Below are 15,885 nucleotides of genomic sequence, written 5' to 3' on the forward strand. Positions count from 1 at the left end.
CAGGACCAGGTGAGCCCATACAGGGCCAGACTTGGGTGGGGGAAGGGCTGCCAATTCAAATGAGACCACAGCAATACAGAAAAAGATCATCTTTAATTTATGAAATGAAGAATCAGTCTCAAACCTTGTTAAAAGGTGCACAAATAATTTATGACTGAACCATATTGAGCTACAGAAGCCTTGCAGCAGGTACCACAACAGCTTTGCTGCATCTTGGTCCAAGACAGAAGGCAGCTGGGTCCTGAGGCAAGATGGCAGGTTTGTTGGCTGTAACCCACAAGGAAACCTGGTGGAGAAGCCAGGGAGGTGACTGAGCAGAGAACTGCATGTCCATGACCACACAGTGGCCTTCAACCACTGCCTAGACATCCCTTCTTCCTGCAGGAAGGCACAGGACAGATGTTTGCTCGCCCAGACCCAGCCTGCTTTGTCATATCTCTTCTGACCTGGTTTTGCCCACTGACATGTTCAGGATTGAGGAGGCACCAGCCCTCACCTCAGGGATCCCTCTGGTGACTACCTGTCCGTTCTGCTTCCAGCCAGAGCCTGGGAAGACTAAACCTCCTGCTATCTTCCCTCCACTCAGTTACAGGTTGGTTCGTTGACCTTGATCCTACAGCCCCAACCACGATAGAAGGGCGCTTATGGCACAGATGTGTGACAGTGCTGATGGAAGGGGCTGTGGATGGGAGACTAGGTAAACGCAGGTAAGACAATGCCAGACAAGGTGCTCCAGCTCTAGGCTCTGAGCACAGTTCAAGCCCAGTGCATTTACCAGCTCAGCAACAACTCTTTCTGTGCGATCACACAAGAGGAAGCCTCAGTGCAGAACAAGAACAGCCAGAGGACCCTGGCTGTACAGGGTCTTGTCCTGGGACCAAGAAAAGCCTCAGAGTAAATTTGGTCCAAGAACTGCAGCCCTCCATGTAGGAGGGGTTGTACCAGCTACTGGGAAAGGCCTTCAGGGTGCTCTCATCCCTGTTCTTCCTGCTGTCCTGAAGTCACCCCTTGGTCATCTGGTTCCTCAGGAGCCTCCTACTCCACTCCCCAAAGCTGCAGGGCTCTAGCAAGGAAGGACTCCCTGTGCGGTCTCCCTCCTGCTCAGCCAGAGAGGCTACAGCTCCCAAGGGCCATGCCCAGGGCAGGGTACTGGATGTGGCCCTCCATCATACACTGCAACTTGGTGCCTCCTCTTCCACAATTAGCAGCTCTCTGCTCCTTGGGACCAGAGACTGGCTAGGATAAAATGCTCTTGTTCCTGTGGGCACAGCCACCTATCCCTGCCCCATTACATGCTGAACGCTTCTCTGCCTTCCCCCGTGACCACCTCCTGAAATGAGTAAACATTGGCATTACGGCATTTCACAGTTACAGAACAGTAAACGTGGGTTTCTCAGCCAGTGATCCCTTTGCCTAGTCTGCAGTCCTGCATCAGCCTGGAGCCAGAACACAGAACACCCGCATGGGCTCAGAAATCCCTAGATCATTTTGACCTCTGGAGCTCGGCCTTGCATCAGGCTTTGGCGCTGAGCCTTCACCATCTGCAGACGCTTCCCACGCAAGCTGAACTGAGACCAGCTGAGGAGTTGTAGCAACGCGCACGTGATGGGTACGAAGACGAGGAGGTAAAAACAGCCCTGGCGAAGAGTTGGCTCCCAGGCTGCATCAGACTCCAGCTTCGGCTGGGCGCTCACCACGTTGCTCAAGGGGTTGCGCTGGAAAATGTCGTAGCCTGGTGCCAGGGGAGAATTTGTGAGTGGGAACAGTGGGACCCTTGTCTCTTCTCTCTCTGAGGGACTGGGCTTGGAGAGGCAGAGATCAGTCACAGCTTGGCAACTGAAGGAGCTCTCTTCACCCTCCCCCCCCGCCAAGACAAAAAGCACTGTGGATGACACCAAACTCCTACGTCTTAGAAAGGGACAGGGCAACTGAAACCAATCTTAACAGCGTGGATTCAAATCTTTAACTTGCAAACTGTGGCCACTGTTGGCCTTGTCTTTAGCTGAGGAATGAGCCAGCCTAGCACAGAGACAGGGAGCAGGGCCAGACCCCAGCGAAGCAATGAGTCACCTGCCAGCTGGGCCAGGCTCCACACAAGCCTGAGCTCACTGGAATGTTTGCGCCAAGTGGGCAAGGCAACACTGTATTACTGCGGCACAAAAACATCCTGCAGGTGACCCTGCCCATGGGTCCTGTCCAAATGCCAACGCGCAGGGCTACCCTTGTCTACCTCGCTGCAGTCCCCAGCGGCGCTCTTACCTGTGTACGCACAGAGCAGCCAGGTGCCGATCAGAGGGGCAAAAGTCTGGCCTGGCTTGGTGACCAGGGCAACCATCCCGAACAGCAGTGCTGAGGCTGCTTGCTTCCGATGGTTCAGGACTAGATCCTCATCCACCAAGTCAGTGACCACCAGGTTCAGCAACTTACAGGTCCCTTCTGTGAACACTCGGTTGCTGCAGGACAACAGGCAAAGCACTGAATAGGGGCACCAAGAAGTGACAGGAGTAGGTGAGGGATCAAAGAAAACAGGGAGAGAGAGAGAAAGAGAAGAGGAAGGTTCCCTAGCATTTAAAATGAGGATTTCAGAAGCCCTTGGTACCAGAGGGGAGCACTGCTAGCAATAAGCCATGTGTATCCTGCAGTGATGCCCTGGGTTAGTCCCAATCTGCAGCACAGACAGGTTTAGGGACAGGAGGAAGCCCACAGTACCTCCCCAACCAGCTTAGCTCCTGCCTGTAAGAAGCGTGCAATATGCATGTGCATGGACACACCTCTGCAGGGAAGAATCCGCAGCCAGGTAAAGGCCAACAGGAGCTAGAGTGGCTACGCAAGTGGCTCATGGGCAGCGGCTGCACTTACTGAGAGCGATTGCCCCAGGCAGGCTGCAGAGGAGGAGGGGAGCTTGTCTCAGCAGCTGGGAGAGGCTACTGCAGGCTGCCACCTGCCCTGCCAGATCTCTGTCCTCCTGTGTGGCAGGGCCTGACCATCACTGCCTCCCTCGCTCTGCTGTGGGCGCAGCCAGCAGATTCTGCAGTCTGACCCATCTCAAGCTCAGGCAGCTGTTAGAACCAGGAAGCATCAGACCTGGGAGCCACTTGGGTTCTGTTCAATGCCAGCTTCTCCTCCCTGCCCACAATTCCTCTCTGTGAAATGGGCACAAGCCATTTCCTTTCCTGGCTGGCGGAGAACAGGCAAAGTGAGTGCTGCCTGCGTACCTGGCAATGAAGATGCAGAGCAGATACACCTGATCAGGTCCTGCAAGGAGCATGGCAACACTCAGAGCCAGCTTCAGGAAGAAGAGTCCTCGCACCACAGCATAAACCCCACAACGGCGGCAAAGGGACAGGAAGTAGAGGTTGTTGAGGTGAGGGGCAATGTAGGAAACACCTGAGCAGAGACAGAGACAAAAATAGCTTGAAGGAGTTTCAGTGTCTGCCTCCTCGGAGGACCGATACCGAGAGCCAGGACGAAGTTGGCTACAGCCAGCAGGAGTGCAGGACAGGAAGTACAGAACAATCCCCATCCCCATCCCCCCACCACACACAGGAAGAGATAACAGCTATAACAGATTTACTCGGTGGGTTTGCAGCAGAGCACACACACTTCCTGCAGAGGGAGGCCTTCTTCCACCAACCTCACGGGCAGGGAGGAAGAGCAGACTTGCCTAGTGTCACACAGGGGCAGAAACTAGAGCGATCGGACAGCATGACCAGACCTGGCCCGCACAGAATCCTCCTGGGTAACTCTAGCCTTCTAGGAACACAGACTGCCCACAGATCTGGGGCAGTCCGGAAATGGTCCACATGCTACAGAAAGATTAAATTAAGGGCTACTTCTGTTGCACTCAATTCCTGTCCTGGAGCTGTATCTGCAGATACTGCTGTTGCACTTGGAGCAAAACCCGTATGGAGCTGTGGAGTCTAGGCTGGAGCCCAACCCTTTGTGCTTTTCACCATCAGAAAAGGCTCCAAGTTATTTCTCTTGTGCTCAGGAAGGAAGCAAGGTTGGAGACTCAAGAGGTCCCAGGGAAGCATGTGGTGTGGGGGGACAGAATCTTACAGCCCAGAGACTTGCAAGCACACCTCTTCAGCTGGACTTTGTGAGGGGAGAATCCAGAGTCTGGCCAGATCCTAAGCTGGCTGCTCCCTCCAGTCCCATCCGAGACTCACCTAGTAGGAAGGATCCAGTAGAGACAGAGATCTGGTCTGACAGCAGGTGCTCCAGAAAGAGGGGGAAGAAGTTGCTGTTAAAGTGGCAGTGAAACACCTGTGAAAGCAGCATGCAGACAATCTAATCATCAGGAACAGCAGTAAGAGAACAGAAAAAGTTAACAGCCCTCTAGGCTCTGTTGTCTCAGGTGCCCTGTGCCAAGGGATCGTGCAGGGTGGGCCTGGAGTACTTCAGCAGAGTGGGGAGCTCGGCTGTGGAGGTTACAACACTGCAGGCTTTGAGACTGCAAAGCTGCAACACCACCAGCCGTGCCCGCTGTGTGCCTGGGTCAGTACTGCTTCCCAGCTGGCAAAGCATTCCTTACTAGTGAGCTCACTCTGCTAGGGCAATGAGAGGGACCTGTATAGCACATAGCACTGCTGGGGCACAGCAGGGCAAGAAGATGGCCACAAGGGTTTGGGGGAGGCAGTGGCATGGCAGGAGGGAGAAGGCAGCGAGGCCCTCAAACACAAAGATGCAGATCAGCATCCAGAGCTGGCCCGAGAGGAACTGAGGGATCCCTGAGGAGACAGGAGCTGACTGCAGCGCAGAAAGCTTTGGAAGTCTAGGCAGGCTGCTGGCATTTCGTAGTAATCGCAGAAGAGGATGTAGGACAGAAATGGCAAAGGCCAGCCGGAAGGCGGATCCAGCTGGTCAGCGAGAGCGGTGATGTGAGCCTCAGGAACGCAAAGGGGGAAGGAGACAGTGCTGACAGCTAGGCCAGCAAATTTGCACTCCTCAACTCCTGAGCTGCAAGCCGGACCTTGTGTTTCTGCACCCCATAAGGGCTGTGCAGAGCTCAGTCAGCCCTCCGTCATCCAGCCTGCACTGCAGACAGAGAAGCAAGCTCCCCACAGTCTGCTCAGGAAGTGTCCTCGGGTCACAGGCAGGGAGAGCAGCTACCAGCCGCTGAATCAGCCAAATGTATGCAGGAGGCTCCAAGAGCAAGCGGATGCTGGAAACACCTCTGCCGTTCCTGCGGAACTAGCATCCTGTTAAATCACCATCTCAGACAGTCGCAGCCAGTGGCTCATCCTCTGAATCACAGCGTGTCACTGCTGCACCTACCTGGACTAGGTTCATGCAGACAAACCAGAGGAAGTTGCGATGTCGGGAGAGCTGCTGGAGATACTCTGCTAGGGTGATCCTCTTCTCCTGGGGGACAGAGAGCTTCTCAATGTACAGCCTAAAGGGAGAAAAAAGCTACTTGTGAGTCCTTCATGCAAGCAGGCGAGAGCTCCCAGCCCCCTGGGACAGATGCAGGGCTCTCTCTCCTCAGCTCCCATCCTGACCTTCCCCTTTCCTGGACCAAACCAGAACAGCAGAGTCTGCAACCAGGTTTGTTTACTGCTAGCAAGAACAACAGGCTACAGGTCTCCCAAAGAAAATTGATTCTCTGAATCTGAAATTCAGACCTTTGTCCACAAAAACATTCTTCTTACCAGCCATTACACTACACATGCTCCTACTCCAGATCCCTACGGTTAGCTCACCTGGCAGATCTCAGCGGGATCTGCGGTGTTAGTATAGCATAATGCTGGCAGCTTACAACAGACAACAAATGAGGCAGCCCAAGGGAAGAGCCAGGGAGCTGAACAGGGAAATCAGCTGCATCATGGCCCACCAACAGCCCAGCCGCTATCAGGTAGCTAAAGCGAGCAGAGGGGTAAGAGACATTCGCTTGTCCTATTCCACAGGAAATGGGCAGCAAGGTGGTCTCATGCTCAAGCGGGAATAATTTTTCATAAGGTTCTTCTGACATTTTGCCACTCACAGGCCTGGGTGCTCTAGTTATTAACATTTCTTGTTCCAAACACTGGATGGGCCATACAGCAGGTCAGGGCTCTGCCTCCAGTTTGGGCCAGAAGTGTCACGAGATAGTTTTGTCCTATTTTCAGAGGGCCTTAGGAGCCAGGGTGGCAGAAGGGATTCTGAAAACTGTATCAACAGACAAGAACCATAGATGATTAACAAAAATTTGCCTTGTCCTGCATCTTACCACACATTTAGTCTGCTGTAAAGCAAAATAGGACTCTGCAGTTCTACACCAGGACTTTGTCCCAGCTGCAGAATCGGTGACACTTACTCCTTCAGGGTTGATTCTTGGTCCCATTTTGCTTTTCCATCAGCCTCAAACCGCTGGCGAAGCAGCTGTGTTGACAGGGTAAAACCAATGATGGAGCAAAGGGCCAGCACCACGCAAAATATGCGAAAGGAAAAGAAGTCTTCTTTGTTCCACACTGCATAGGACATGAAGACAGAGAGCGAGCCTATGGCACTGAAGAGGGCACAATAGAAGTTGAGGCTAGTTCTGTCCTTTGCTGAAACAGCCAGGTCTGCGAGCAAGGCGTTGTGATGGAGGTCCACCATGGTGAGAAAGCTGTCGTAGAGGCAAAGGCAGAGAAGGAACTGCAAACCAGGATGAGCCCAGGCAACCCAGAAAGCCAGGAAAGAGATGGCAAAGAGGGGCCCATTGTGGCTTAGTGCCCTGAGTCTCTTCAGAACTACTTCTGGAGAGGAGATCTCTGCTCCTGGCCTGCAAGAAGGGAGGAAGAAAACAAACAAACAAACACACACACACACAAAAACCACACCCTTAGACACTTGGACAAAACCCACATGACCAAATGGGAATCCCAGCCACAGGCATCTCCCTCTTCATGCAAGTTGCATAGGCAGCCTAAACATAAATACATTTGCTAAGGTAATGAGCACCCATATCAGGTACTTTCTCAGCTATTTTGCAGACAAATTGAGTTTAAGAAGGAAAAAAAAAACATGAAGGAATGTGATCTTGTCTCCAGAACAAAGCTCTTTGTGCATTTTTGCATTGTCTGCTTCAATCAGCACTTTAAAAGCGTTCCCTACACTTCCGTAAATAGTGCAAGGAGCCTTGCCATGAGTTTCATTAAAAGCTTGAAGGCAGTACACAAGAAACACTAATGGCCAACAGCGATCCACGATCCAGGGGGAGTGATTTGAGGCATTCCAGATGGGAGTCATTGTCCTTTCTCCCCACTTTGTCTCCCAAACCACACACAGATACTTTCCAATGCCCCGCTAAGAGGCTCGCTCATGTAGTAGAGGCTTCAGATTTTAGATGCCTATATTTTAGCTTCAGTACCTCTCATGTAATTGCAATGAGTTAGAGTCACATCTACCCATGGAGATGTGTGACTTCCCCTACACAGCCAGGTACTGAACTAAAACGTGAAGAGCAGTGAACTCCCAAGGTACTAAGAAAAGGTGGTATTTATGAGTTCCGTGCTCTAGCAAACATTCCCACCATTTTAAAGCTGTCACTCGCACATCATCTCCCCCAGAGAGCGAACAGTTTCATAGCCTCTGCTAAAAATGGAACTTACTGCTGTGTGCTAAGGAAGACCCGGTCACTCAGCCAGCCAAACAGAGGGTCGTTGAGGCTGTTCCAGATCAGAAACACAGTCTAGGAAGGAAGACAGAACAACAAAACAAACCGCAGTGAGCTCCTGCAGAGACCCAGTCTTGCTTCTGAAGCAACCAGTGCTCAGCTGGCACAGCGAACAACTAGCAGGAACCCTTTCAGCTCACCTTCCCACCCCCATCACTGCCGTACAACTCTCCTGGCTATAACAGCTGACAGACTGAAACAGTGAGGCCAGTGGTTTTCGCAGTCTGTAAAATGCTGTGCCCGCTCCACCCCAAGGAAAGGCTAACTTAAGAACAAAGTCTCTGGGATTTCTATCCCAGCTTGTTCTCTGTTTATGTGAGTGTGAAAAAATAAAGAGCCCAAGTTAGCACTCGGAGGACTCCCTCACTCCTCTCCCGAAGAGGAAATGCAGCTAATTACAACAAACAGTCCTTCCACTTTTAGCACGGAGCAGTCGTGGCTTCAGAATTTTTTACGTAAGAGGGCAGAAATCCATGGAAAAGACTAACCTCTCCTATCCAAAAGGACAGCTTATCAATCTTGTAAACCGAGACAAAGGTGTCCACGTAGTACAGCAGGAATACATTGTGCAAAATGGAAACAAACAGCGACAGGGACCCGTAGATCACTGCAGTGGGCAAATGAAAAAGACAAGCCAGCAGCCGCAACCCCATGGTGGTATATTCAATGTTCAGCTCCTTAGATCACCTCCATTTCAGATGGGATGTCTTCTCCCAACACCTGCTAGATCTTTGTTGGGGCCAATCCATTGTTGCTCCTGCAGGAGGGAAACAACGATACCAGATTCAATTTCTTAAATAAACTAAAAGTTGAACCAAACTAACTGATAAGTCTTTGCCAACAGAGATCAGGATTCATATTGCTTTAGGAGTTGTTCAAAAGTGAATTGGATGGGATTTAAGAGGCTAAAAGCCGTCTGCTGCACTACAGCTGTTTCCTTAAGCTGAGGCCAGGCTGTGGGCTCTCAGGAGTACAACTGCCTCCTCATGACCAGGCTGCCCAATCCTTTAATGTTCTTCGTTACCTGGCAAATAGCCGATTAGCTCTTTCCATCTCTTTAAAGGCAAGGTCACAAGAGGAAACAAGCTAGATAAGCGCAAACAAAAAAGCAGTCTTTAGAAAACAGAACTACTCACTGACGTTTTTAGGTATCAGTGCAAATTTTTAGCCACATAAAAATGACAACAGCTCTGATGTAAACTCACATATGCACACTGCTTTCCCCAAGCAGTCACAGCAGACTGCACCTGGGCTCACTCAGACAGGAGTAATTTATGGCAAGCAACGTCGCTGCTTTGTGGCATGCACAGACACGACCAAAACTCGATGGCGTGCAGCAGACACAGTGCCTTCATGTGACAAAGGCAGCCAAAAGTCACTTGGCAGCTGCTCGGCTTTTCTTTGGATGGCCTGAATTTTAGGATTGCTGTCTGAAATAAAGATGCTTTTGCTGGAGAGCAATATACACGGACACAAAACAAGTGGAAACATCAGCCTTACACTGGAACAGGTTACTGCGTGTTCAGGAGGGGCCGAGGTGTGAGGGGAAGGGAAGGGAGGTCTCCTCACACCAACACTGACACAGAGCTCAAGGTCAGGAAGTCCAGTCGTCTTCCTCCCATGATATACACTCATGTTTTTCAGACTGCGGCCCCTGTCACAGTCAGGATGCCACAGACCAGAGGCAAAACATAAGGCACCTCCAGGCATGCAACTTTTGTATCTGGTGAGACACGAAGGGTTCTTACATCAGTTCAGGTCAGGCTGACCTGGGCTGAAGATGCCAAGAAGCCACAATACGCACATGGCATGTAACAGAAGGATTGCTACAGCAGCAGCATCAAAAGCAAGACAGCTGAAAGACACTCCAGTTTCAGCCCTCCAGAGTCCACATTCACCCAATTCAGACATGGTCTGGGACCATCTTCACAGTGCAGGGTAAGAATGAGCATACTGGGAACAGGAAACAGCCCAGCAAGCCAGCCTCCTACGGCTTGCAACATCAGCTGCATCAAGTCCAAGCAGAGAAAGTAGATCAAGAGGAAGAATAAACGGTCAGCTATGAAACTTGATGACATTCCAGTCCCATTCAGCATTTCCCAGAAGTCATGAGTCTGACCACTTCTAGGCAAGATCAGAAAAGCAAAAATAACCGTCTGTTCTGCCCAGCCCAAGGAATTCCTTGCAACTAGTTCAGCAGGAACGGCATTTGTTCCAATCTATTACATCACTAGATCAAAACTGCATGTTGAGTCCCAGCCCAGGTGCTAGACCTCAATGAGATCCAACTGCAGAGCCCTCATGGAGCTGAGCCACCATTCTGTATCCCGCCATGCCAAAACACATGGGCAGATGAAAGGAACAGAGTGCTTGGAGGGGATTTCAGCTAGACAATGAACATTTATAGGTGTAATTAAAGACAGACATGCTGATGAGCCTCAAGGGGAAACTGCATTTACTACGGTCATCAGCGGAAAAGGAATCAAAGATCTGTAACGTGTAAAGATAAAGGTTTGGAAAAATGGAGAGCTAAGCCAACTGACCCACTGATGAGTCCCATGTCTCTCACCAAGAGCCTTCAGTGGAGGATTGGTTCAAGGGCAGATTAAGCCATCAAAGTGTTGGGTGCCCTCATGAATGGGATGCATAACAAACACTGTCATTTTGCACCATATGAAGCCTCAGTGTATCCTAATTTTCACCACTGTGTATGCACCTACCCCCACTACAAACTTCTTGAGACACAGAGATGAGGGAAGATCAAAGGGCAACTAAAACGATCAAGGGGCTGAGGCAGCTGCCTGCTGAGGAGAAACGAAACAGCTGGGACTCTTGATGCACAGAGAAAAGGCTGAAGGGGGATGCGATCAAGGTTTACAGAATCCCATGTACAGCAGACGAGGCGAATGTGGAACGGCTACTGACCAAACGCCAAGACACAAGAACTAGGGGCACTCAGCGTAACTTGCAGGAAATCAGTTGAACACAGACAAAAAGCAAATGCTTCTTTACCTGGCAGGTAGCAAACATCTGAAATCTACTGCTGAAGGAGGCTGCGTAAGTGGGTGGCGGGTTCAGAAGATTAGACAGATTCATGGACAAGAGGTCCACAGAGAGCTACTAAAGAGGATCAGGCAGGCAAATCCCCTCTAACACCCCTGATCCAAGGAGTGTGGAAGCTGGGGATGGATGAGTGCAAAGACCCACAGACAGTAGCCAGACTCACGTGCTCTTCCCCTAAAGAGCATCTCTTATTGCCACTGTGGGACAGAATATGGGGTGAGATGGACCAACAGGATGACCCGTTAGGGCACTTCTTACACTTCAGTCTCATCGCTGCTGCTACTCACCAGTCTTCGGTGAGATGCTGAGAGCAGTAAAAGAGCAGGTAACAAACCCTAGACGAAAATAAAACAAAACAACATAGTTTTCTGTCATTTTATCCCCCATGAGCAGACTTGTTGTGGGATCAGGCAGGAACCAGTGACAGCATGAAGGAAGAGCTGGGAACAAAGCTTAAACTTCCAAGGAAAGCTGTCTCTGCAGTGTTTAAGGCCAAAGGAGCAGTAGGCCCCACCAGTTAAACATACACACGCAGAGGCACAACCAGAGGATCAGAGCAGTTCACTGCATGCCTGCCAGAAGCCTGGAGAAGAGGTGTCCTGGCTGTAGTATTTTCAGCTGTATAACCACCACATTGAACAACCCACAACAACTGAGAGGAAGGATGATAGAAGGGGCAGTTATAAGGAGATGAGGGTGCCCGGGGTGAGCTTCTCTGGTGTTACCAGCACATGCATATATATACATCCTGCTGGTGAATTAGAGTGGTTTGGCAGGTGGGGGTTATTTTAGACAGATAGCGCGGTTGTATATGGGAAGACCCAGGCGAGATCCAGGCCCACATTCCCAGCCCACGTGGCAGCCCTCCTACTTTGACTCACTCTAAGGCAGTAGTTAACTGCTGTGTTGTTACTGCGAAGGGTTGGGAATAATGAGTAGGTGACAAACAGTTGAAAAACCTCAAGCATTGCTAGTAACAGCTAGTTGTTCATCAGTTCAGGACAACGACCCTCAGAGGGCAGATTGCACAGTCATTACCCCCACGCCAACACAGGCTCGAGGCAAGCGGATGTACCCCCCAAACCCAGCACTAGCCAAGCCCTGCATTGTGCCAGGGGTTGCGTACCCCACGGCCTCGCTCCCATAGCCTGTCTGAAAGCAAAGCCTGCTCTAGGCTTAGTACAGAGCACTGCACTTCACACGGGTACCCCTCCAAACGATGCTTCGCTAAGCACATGCTGCACAAACCCCAGCTGCTGAAGTTTCCAGAGACGCCTCATTTTGTCATTTATATGCTACAGTGCTGTTTAAAAAAAGGTGAAGTTCCACTTCCTCTCCCTCTTTTCCCTTGCCATTCCCTCACAGATGCACAACCCCTCAAGCCAGCTGGCATTTGTGAATGATTTCACTTTGCAGGGACAGTTGTTAGGTCATTTCCCGTCCCTCCATCTGCAAACGTGCAGATGAAAAGAATCAAATTATGGCTGTCCGTAAAAAGTAGATTCTGCTTCTACATCCAAAGCACTGTGTTATGCAAGTTTGCCACACTGGTAACCTTTTCCTTGGGATAGAGCATCACTCAGAGTATGTCAGAGCTTTTCAACATTAGGCTTTAAGAAATAAGGGAGAAAGAGCTCCAAGAGGGAATAGTTATCATTCATTACACTGAACTTCTAAAGCACAGTCATAAAGCAACAAGCTCATAAATTAGAAAGCAACTAGCCTTAACTTCAGAAAACTCCCACCTCTGCATTTGACATCTGGCTTTGCGCCTGCCGGTGATGTTTGCAGATCTTATCTTTTTTGAGAAGGGTGTTTGAATACTGGCTACCAGGAAAGCATTGCCTGTGTTCGAGAGTGCTGGCACATAGCAGCTGGGAATACACCACAGTTAAGGGCTCTTACATCTTTTCCGATTTCCAAGCCAGTTCACAGCTGGATTCACAAGTCATCATGTCCCACGATGATGTGGCAACCCCTTGGCCTCAGAATGAGACCAAACTGCCAGGGCCTGAGCTCCAGCCTTCCACAGCTGAAGCCTGTTGTACTAACTTGGCAATAGAGCCATATCCAGGAATCCTGGCCCAGCCCAGTCTTTTAAGCAGGGCCAGATAATTCTCATATGGTGAAGCTGCCCCTCAGGGACCTGAAACAGTCATCTGCAGACCTGACCACTGCAACAGGATGACTCCCCAGTTCATTCTTCACTAGGTGGGTAACTATCCCAAATAATACTTCAGGATACATCTAAGCTCACTCCAGCAGTCACTATGGGGCCTCTGCTGCATATTCTGCATTTTGGGAGGCTTATTAACTCAAGGAGAGGGCCAGACAAATACACTAGCTCAATTTCTCTGTGTTCACAACACAATAAATCCACCAGCAGGACAAGTTGCCTGAGAAGGGGCTATATTTCTAGACATTCCTTGTATCCAGACAGAATGGGGCTGCTGGCCCCAAGGAAACTTGGCTGGAGCTGCTCCCACAAACAAGCTGCTGCTCCGTGAACTGTTCCAGCATAGTGCCTGGGGATGGGAACACCAGTTTAAATAAAAGTGACTTCATTCCAGTATGAACCAGCCTGGATGCAACAAGTTCACTTTTATTTGTGAACAGCTTCCACAAAAAGAAGTTACTCTAGAACTGCTACAGCTCCGTCGTTCTTTCTCTGCAGCTACACCAGCCGATTTCCATTCAAACAACCTATACAAACTTCAAATTCACTCTTTGCAGATGAGCACCTATCTAAAATCAGATGCATCCACAAATGCACTCTCTCAGGGCTGGAGACAGAGATCCTTTTTTCAATCTCAGATACAGCTGTTGTCCTTCCAGACCCCGTAAGTGACATCCTCAGCCAGAGGACACACAACCGTGGATGCGTTCACCTGCTCAGGCTTATCAGTCAGCAATAAGTCCATTTTGTGAGCATGGAACAGGTTCTGCACACACCTTCCCTCCCTGCACATGGTACCCTAGAAGACCACCACAGCACAGAAACCTTTGCAGGTCCTGACCCCATGAAGCTACTCAGATTCCGACAGTATGAATGGAAATCCCTGCACAGAGCTTTTTCCACTAACTGAATCAAACTTAAAAGACCTTCACTTCAATCAAAAAAGTGCCTCAAAATCCTCAAATTCCCATCCCATGGGCACAACTTAACATTTCCTTAAACAATCCACTTGACAACAGAGAAATCTTCATGAAACACTAAACACAATCCCAAGTGAAACATTAATGAATTCACCGATAGCAGATTCCCAGCAGCCTGGTATCTGAAAAGCAAAGCAATAAAGCCCTCAATAACCTGATACCAGCTGCGTCAGGCAAGGAAGCATGTCGCTTTGAAGAGGCTAGTAGGGTGTTTCCCAGTTATGTTTTCCAATTCAACAGTGATAGATGCCTTGGGATCATGAAACCTGGCAACACCCTTCTCATTACCAGCAATCATGTGCTTCCATCAGATGCTTCTGTCACTCCCTCAGAGCACACTGGAAGATGCATGTAAATAGAAATGCTACACCAAGACAATAATTAACATTTTGAATTAGCTGGTATTTTCTGCGGAGCTGTGTTCAAGCAGTGCAATCTTGTCTAATTAGATCCCAGTCTTTGATGAGATTACAAGGCTCGTTAATAATGGTAACTGGGTAGATCTCAGTCTCGGAATCTGGTAAGACATTTAACTTGGCAACACAGGCACCCCTTTTCTAAGCAATTCACTGTTTTACAATGCACGGAAAATGTTCAGATGGATTAAGAACTGGTTTCCAAGAAGTTGCCATCAGCGTAGGTGCTAATCCTGTAGTGAAGTTGCATGGCACTGGTACAAGGACCATGGCCAAGTCCCACTGGCATCAAATTGCATATTTAGAAGTAAATATGAAACCATTATTGAAAACAACCCACAAGAGCAGAACCGCAGAAGCTAAACAAGGGGATTACTGCACCGACAGAAGCCGTTCTTGTTAAGTCTTACATGAAGCACATCACAAGGTGGGAAGTGCTTACCAACGCTGCGCCCAAGTGAGAGCAACTGGGGGTTTCCACTACAGTATCTCAATTTTTCCTCTCGGGGAGACCTGCACAAGCCTTCAAAGCTGCAGTTGCTCCCCTAACACCCCAGACCAGTACCAGACCGTAAGTTACTAACCAGAAAGCTAAGCACAGTCCAGCCACTGAGGCCATCAGAGATCTCAGGCCTGAAATATACACCACCAGATCACCAACTAGCCCACGTTTGCACAGAAAGGAGGATGCGAAGCCAGGCGATGTCTCTGAAGTGAGGCCTGGCGACAGGGACACCGCTTCTTCAGCCACCCAGAAGAGCAGCAGTGCCACCACCATCCCCTCAGATGCCATGGGGACAGGGCAGCCACCCCCTGCCACCTCTCCTTCCCCATCCCAGCAAGGGAGCAGGGACAAGGCCCGGACTGGGGTCCAGAGCGAGGGACGGGCAGAAGGTCCCCCACCTCCGGACACTGACGGGGTCTGCTGCCATGGCAAGGGAGGGAACCCCCCCCCGCGGGGCCAAGTGGGATAGCCCAGACCAAGCGTGTGGGGTGGGGGCGAGGCACACCCCAGGGCAGTACCATTGCGGGGGGGGGAGACACCCACCCACCAGCCCCACTGCGGTGCAGTACCCCCAACGGGGCTGCCCCATTACGGGGGGGAGGGGGAAATTACCCCACGGGGGCTGAACCACTGCGGGGGGGGGGCGGACACTCACTGCAGGGAGGGGGTTATCACCACCGAGGATGTACCACTGCGGGGGGGAGGGTTACCCCCACTGCAGGGAGGTGCAACACGTCTCCCACCGCCCACGGGAAGGAGCGTCTCTCTCTCTCCCCCCAGCAAAGCTAAACCCGGGACAGAACCAGGTCGGCACTGGGGCGGGGGGGAAGCGATACCCCACCCCGCACCGCACCGGGGCGCCGAGACCCACCCCCTCCGCAGCCGCCCCCTCGGCGCCTCCTACCTGCGGCCGTTACCCGCGCTGCCCCCGCCGTGCCCCCGTCACCGTCGCCGTCGCGCATGCGCCCCGGCGACCCCAGCCCCGCCCCGCCCCGCCCCGCCCCGCCCCGCCCCGCCCCGCAGCAGGGTCCGGGCAGAGGCCATCTTGGGTCGTGGCAAGGGAAGCTGCCCTTCCCGGCAGCCATCTTGCGTGAGGGCAGCTCGCC

At 51.1% G+C, this 15,885-nt stretch overlaps 1 protein-coding gene across 6 annotated transcripts; it reads right to left on the reverse strand.

Moving 5' to 3' along the window:
• Positions 1-74: 74 nt before the first annotated feature.
• On the reverse strand, positions 75-15,773 carry MFSD13A (major facilitator superfamily domain containing 13A). Of its 6 annotated transcripts, none has more exons than XM_068949799.1 (10): positions 15,684-15,755; positions 10,990-11,037; positions 8,128-8,396; positions 7,575-7,654; positions 6,296-6,745; positions 5,278-5,395; positions 4,170-4,266; positions 3,216-3,387; positions 2,260-2,453; positions 75-286 (listed from the first exon to the last, which is right to left on the reverse strand). In XM_068949799.1, the coding sequence occupies exons 3-10, from the start codon at positions 8,290-8,292 to the stop codon at positions 129-131; spliced, it is 1,434 nt and encodes a 477-aa protein (XP_068805900.1). In that variant the 5' UTR covers positions 8,293-8,396; positions 10,990-11,037; positions 15,684-15,755; the 3' UTR covers positions 75-128. The 6 variants fall into 6 exon arrangements, with proteins under 6 accessions (XP_068805900.1, XP_068805896.1, XP_068805898.1 ...); XM_068949795.1 differs by having other exon boundaries at positions 75-1,732; XM_068949797.1 differs by lacking the exon at positions 10,990-11,037 and adding an exon at positions 14,859-14,907 and having other exon boundaries at positions 75-1,732; positions 15,651-15,691.
• Between the last annotated feature and the right edge of the window lie 112 nt (positions 15,774-15,885).

This window comes from Struthio camelus, chromosome 7, assembly GCF_040807025.1.
Source record: "Struthio camelus isolate bStrCam1 chromosome 7, bStrCam1.hap1, whole genome shotgun sequence".
NCBI lineage: Eukaryota > Metazoa > Chordata > Aves > Struthioniformes > Struthionidae > Struthio > Struthio camelus.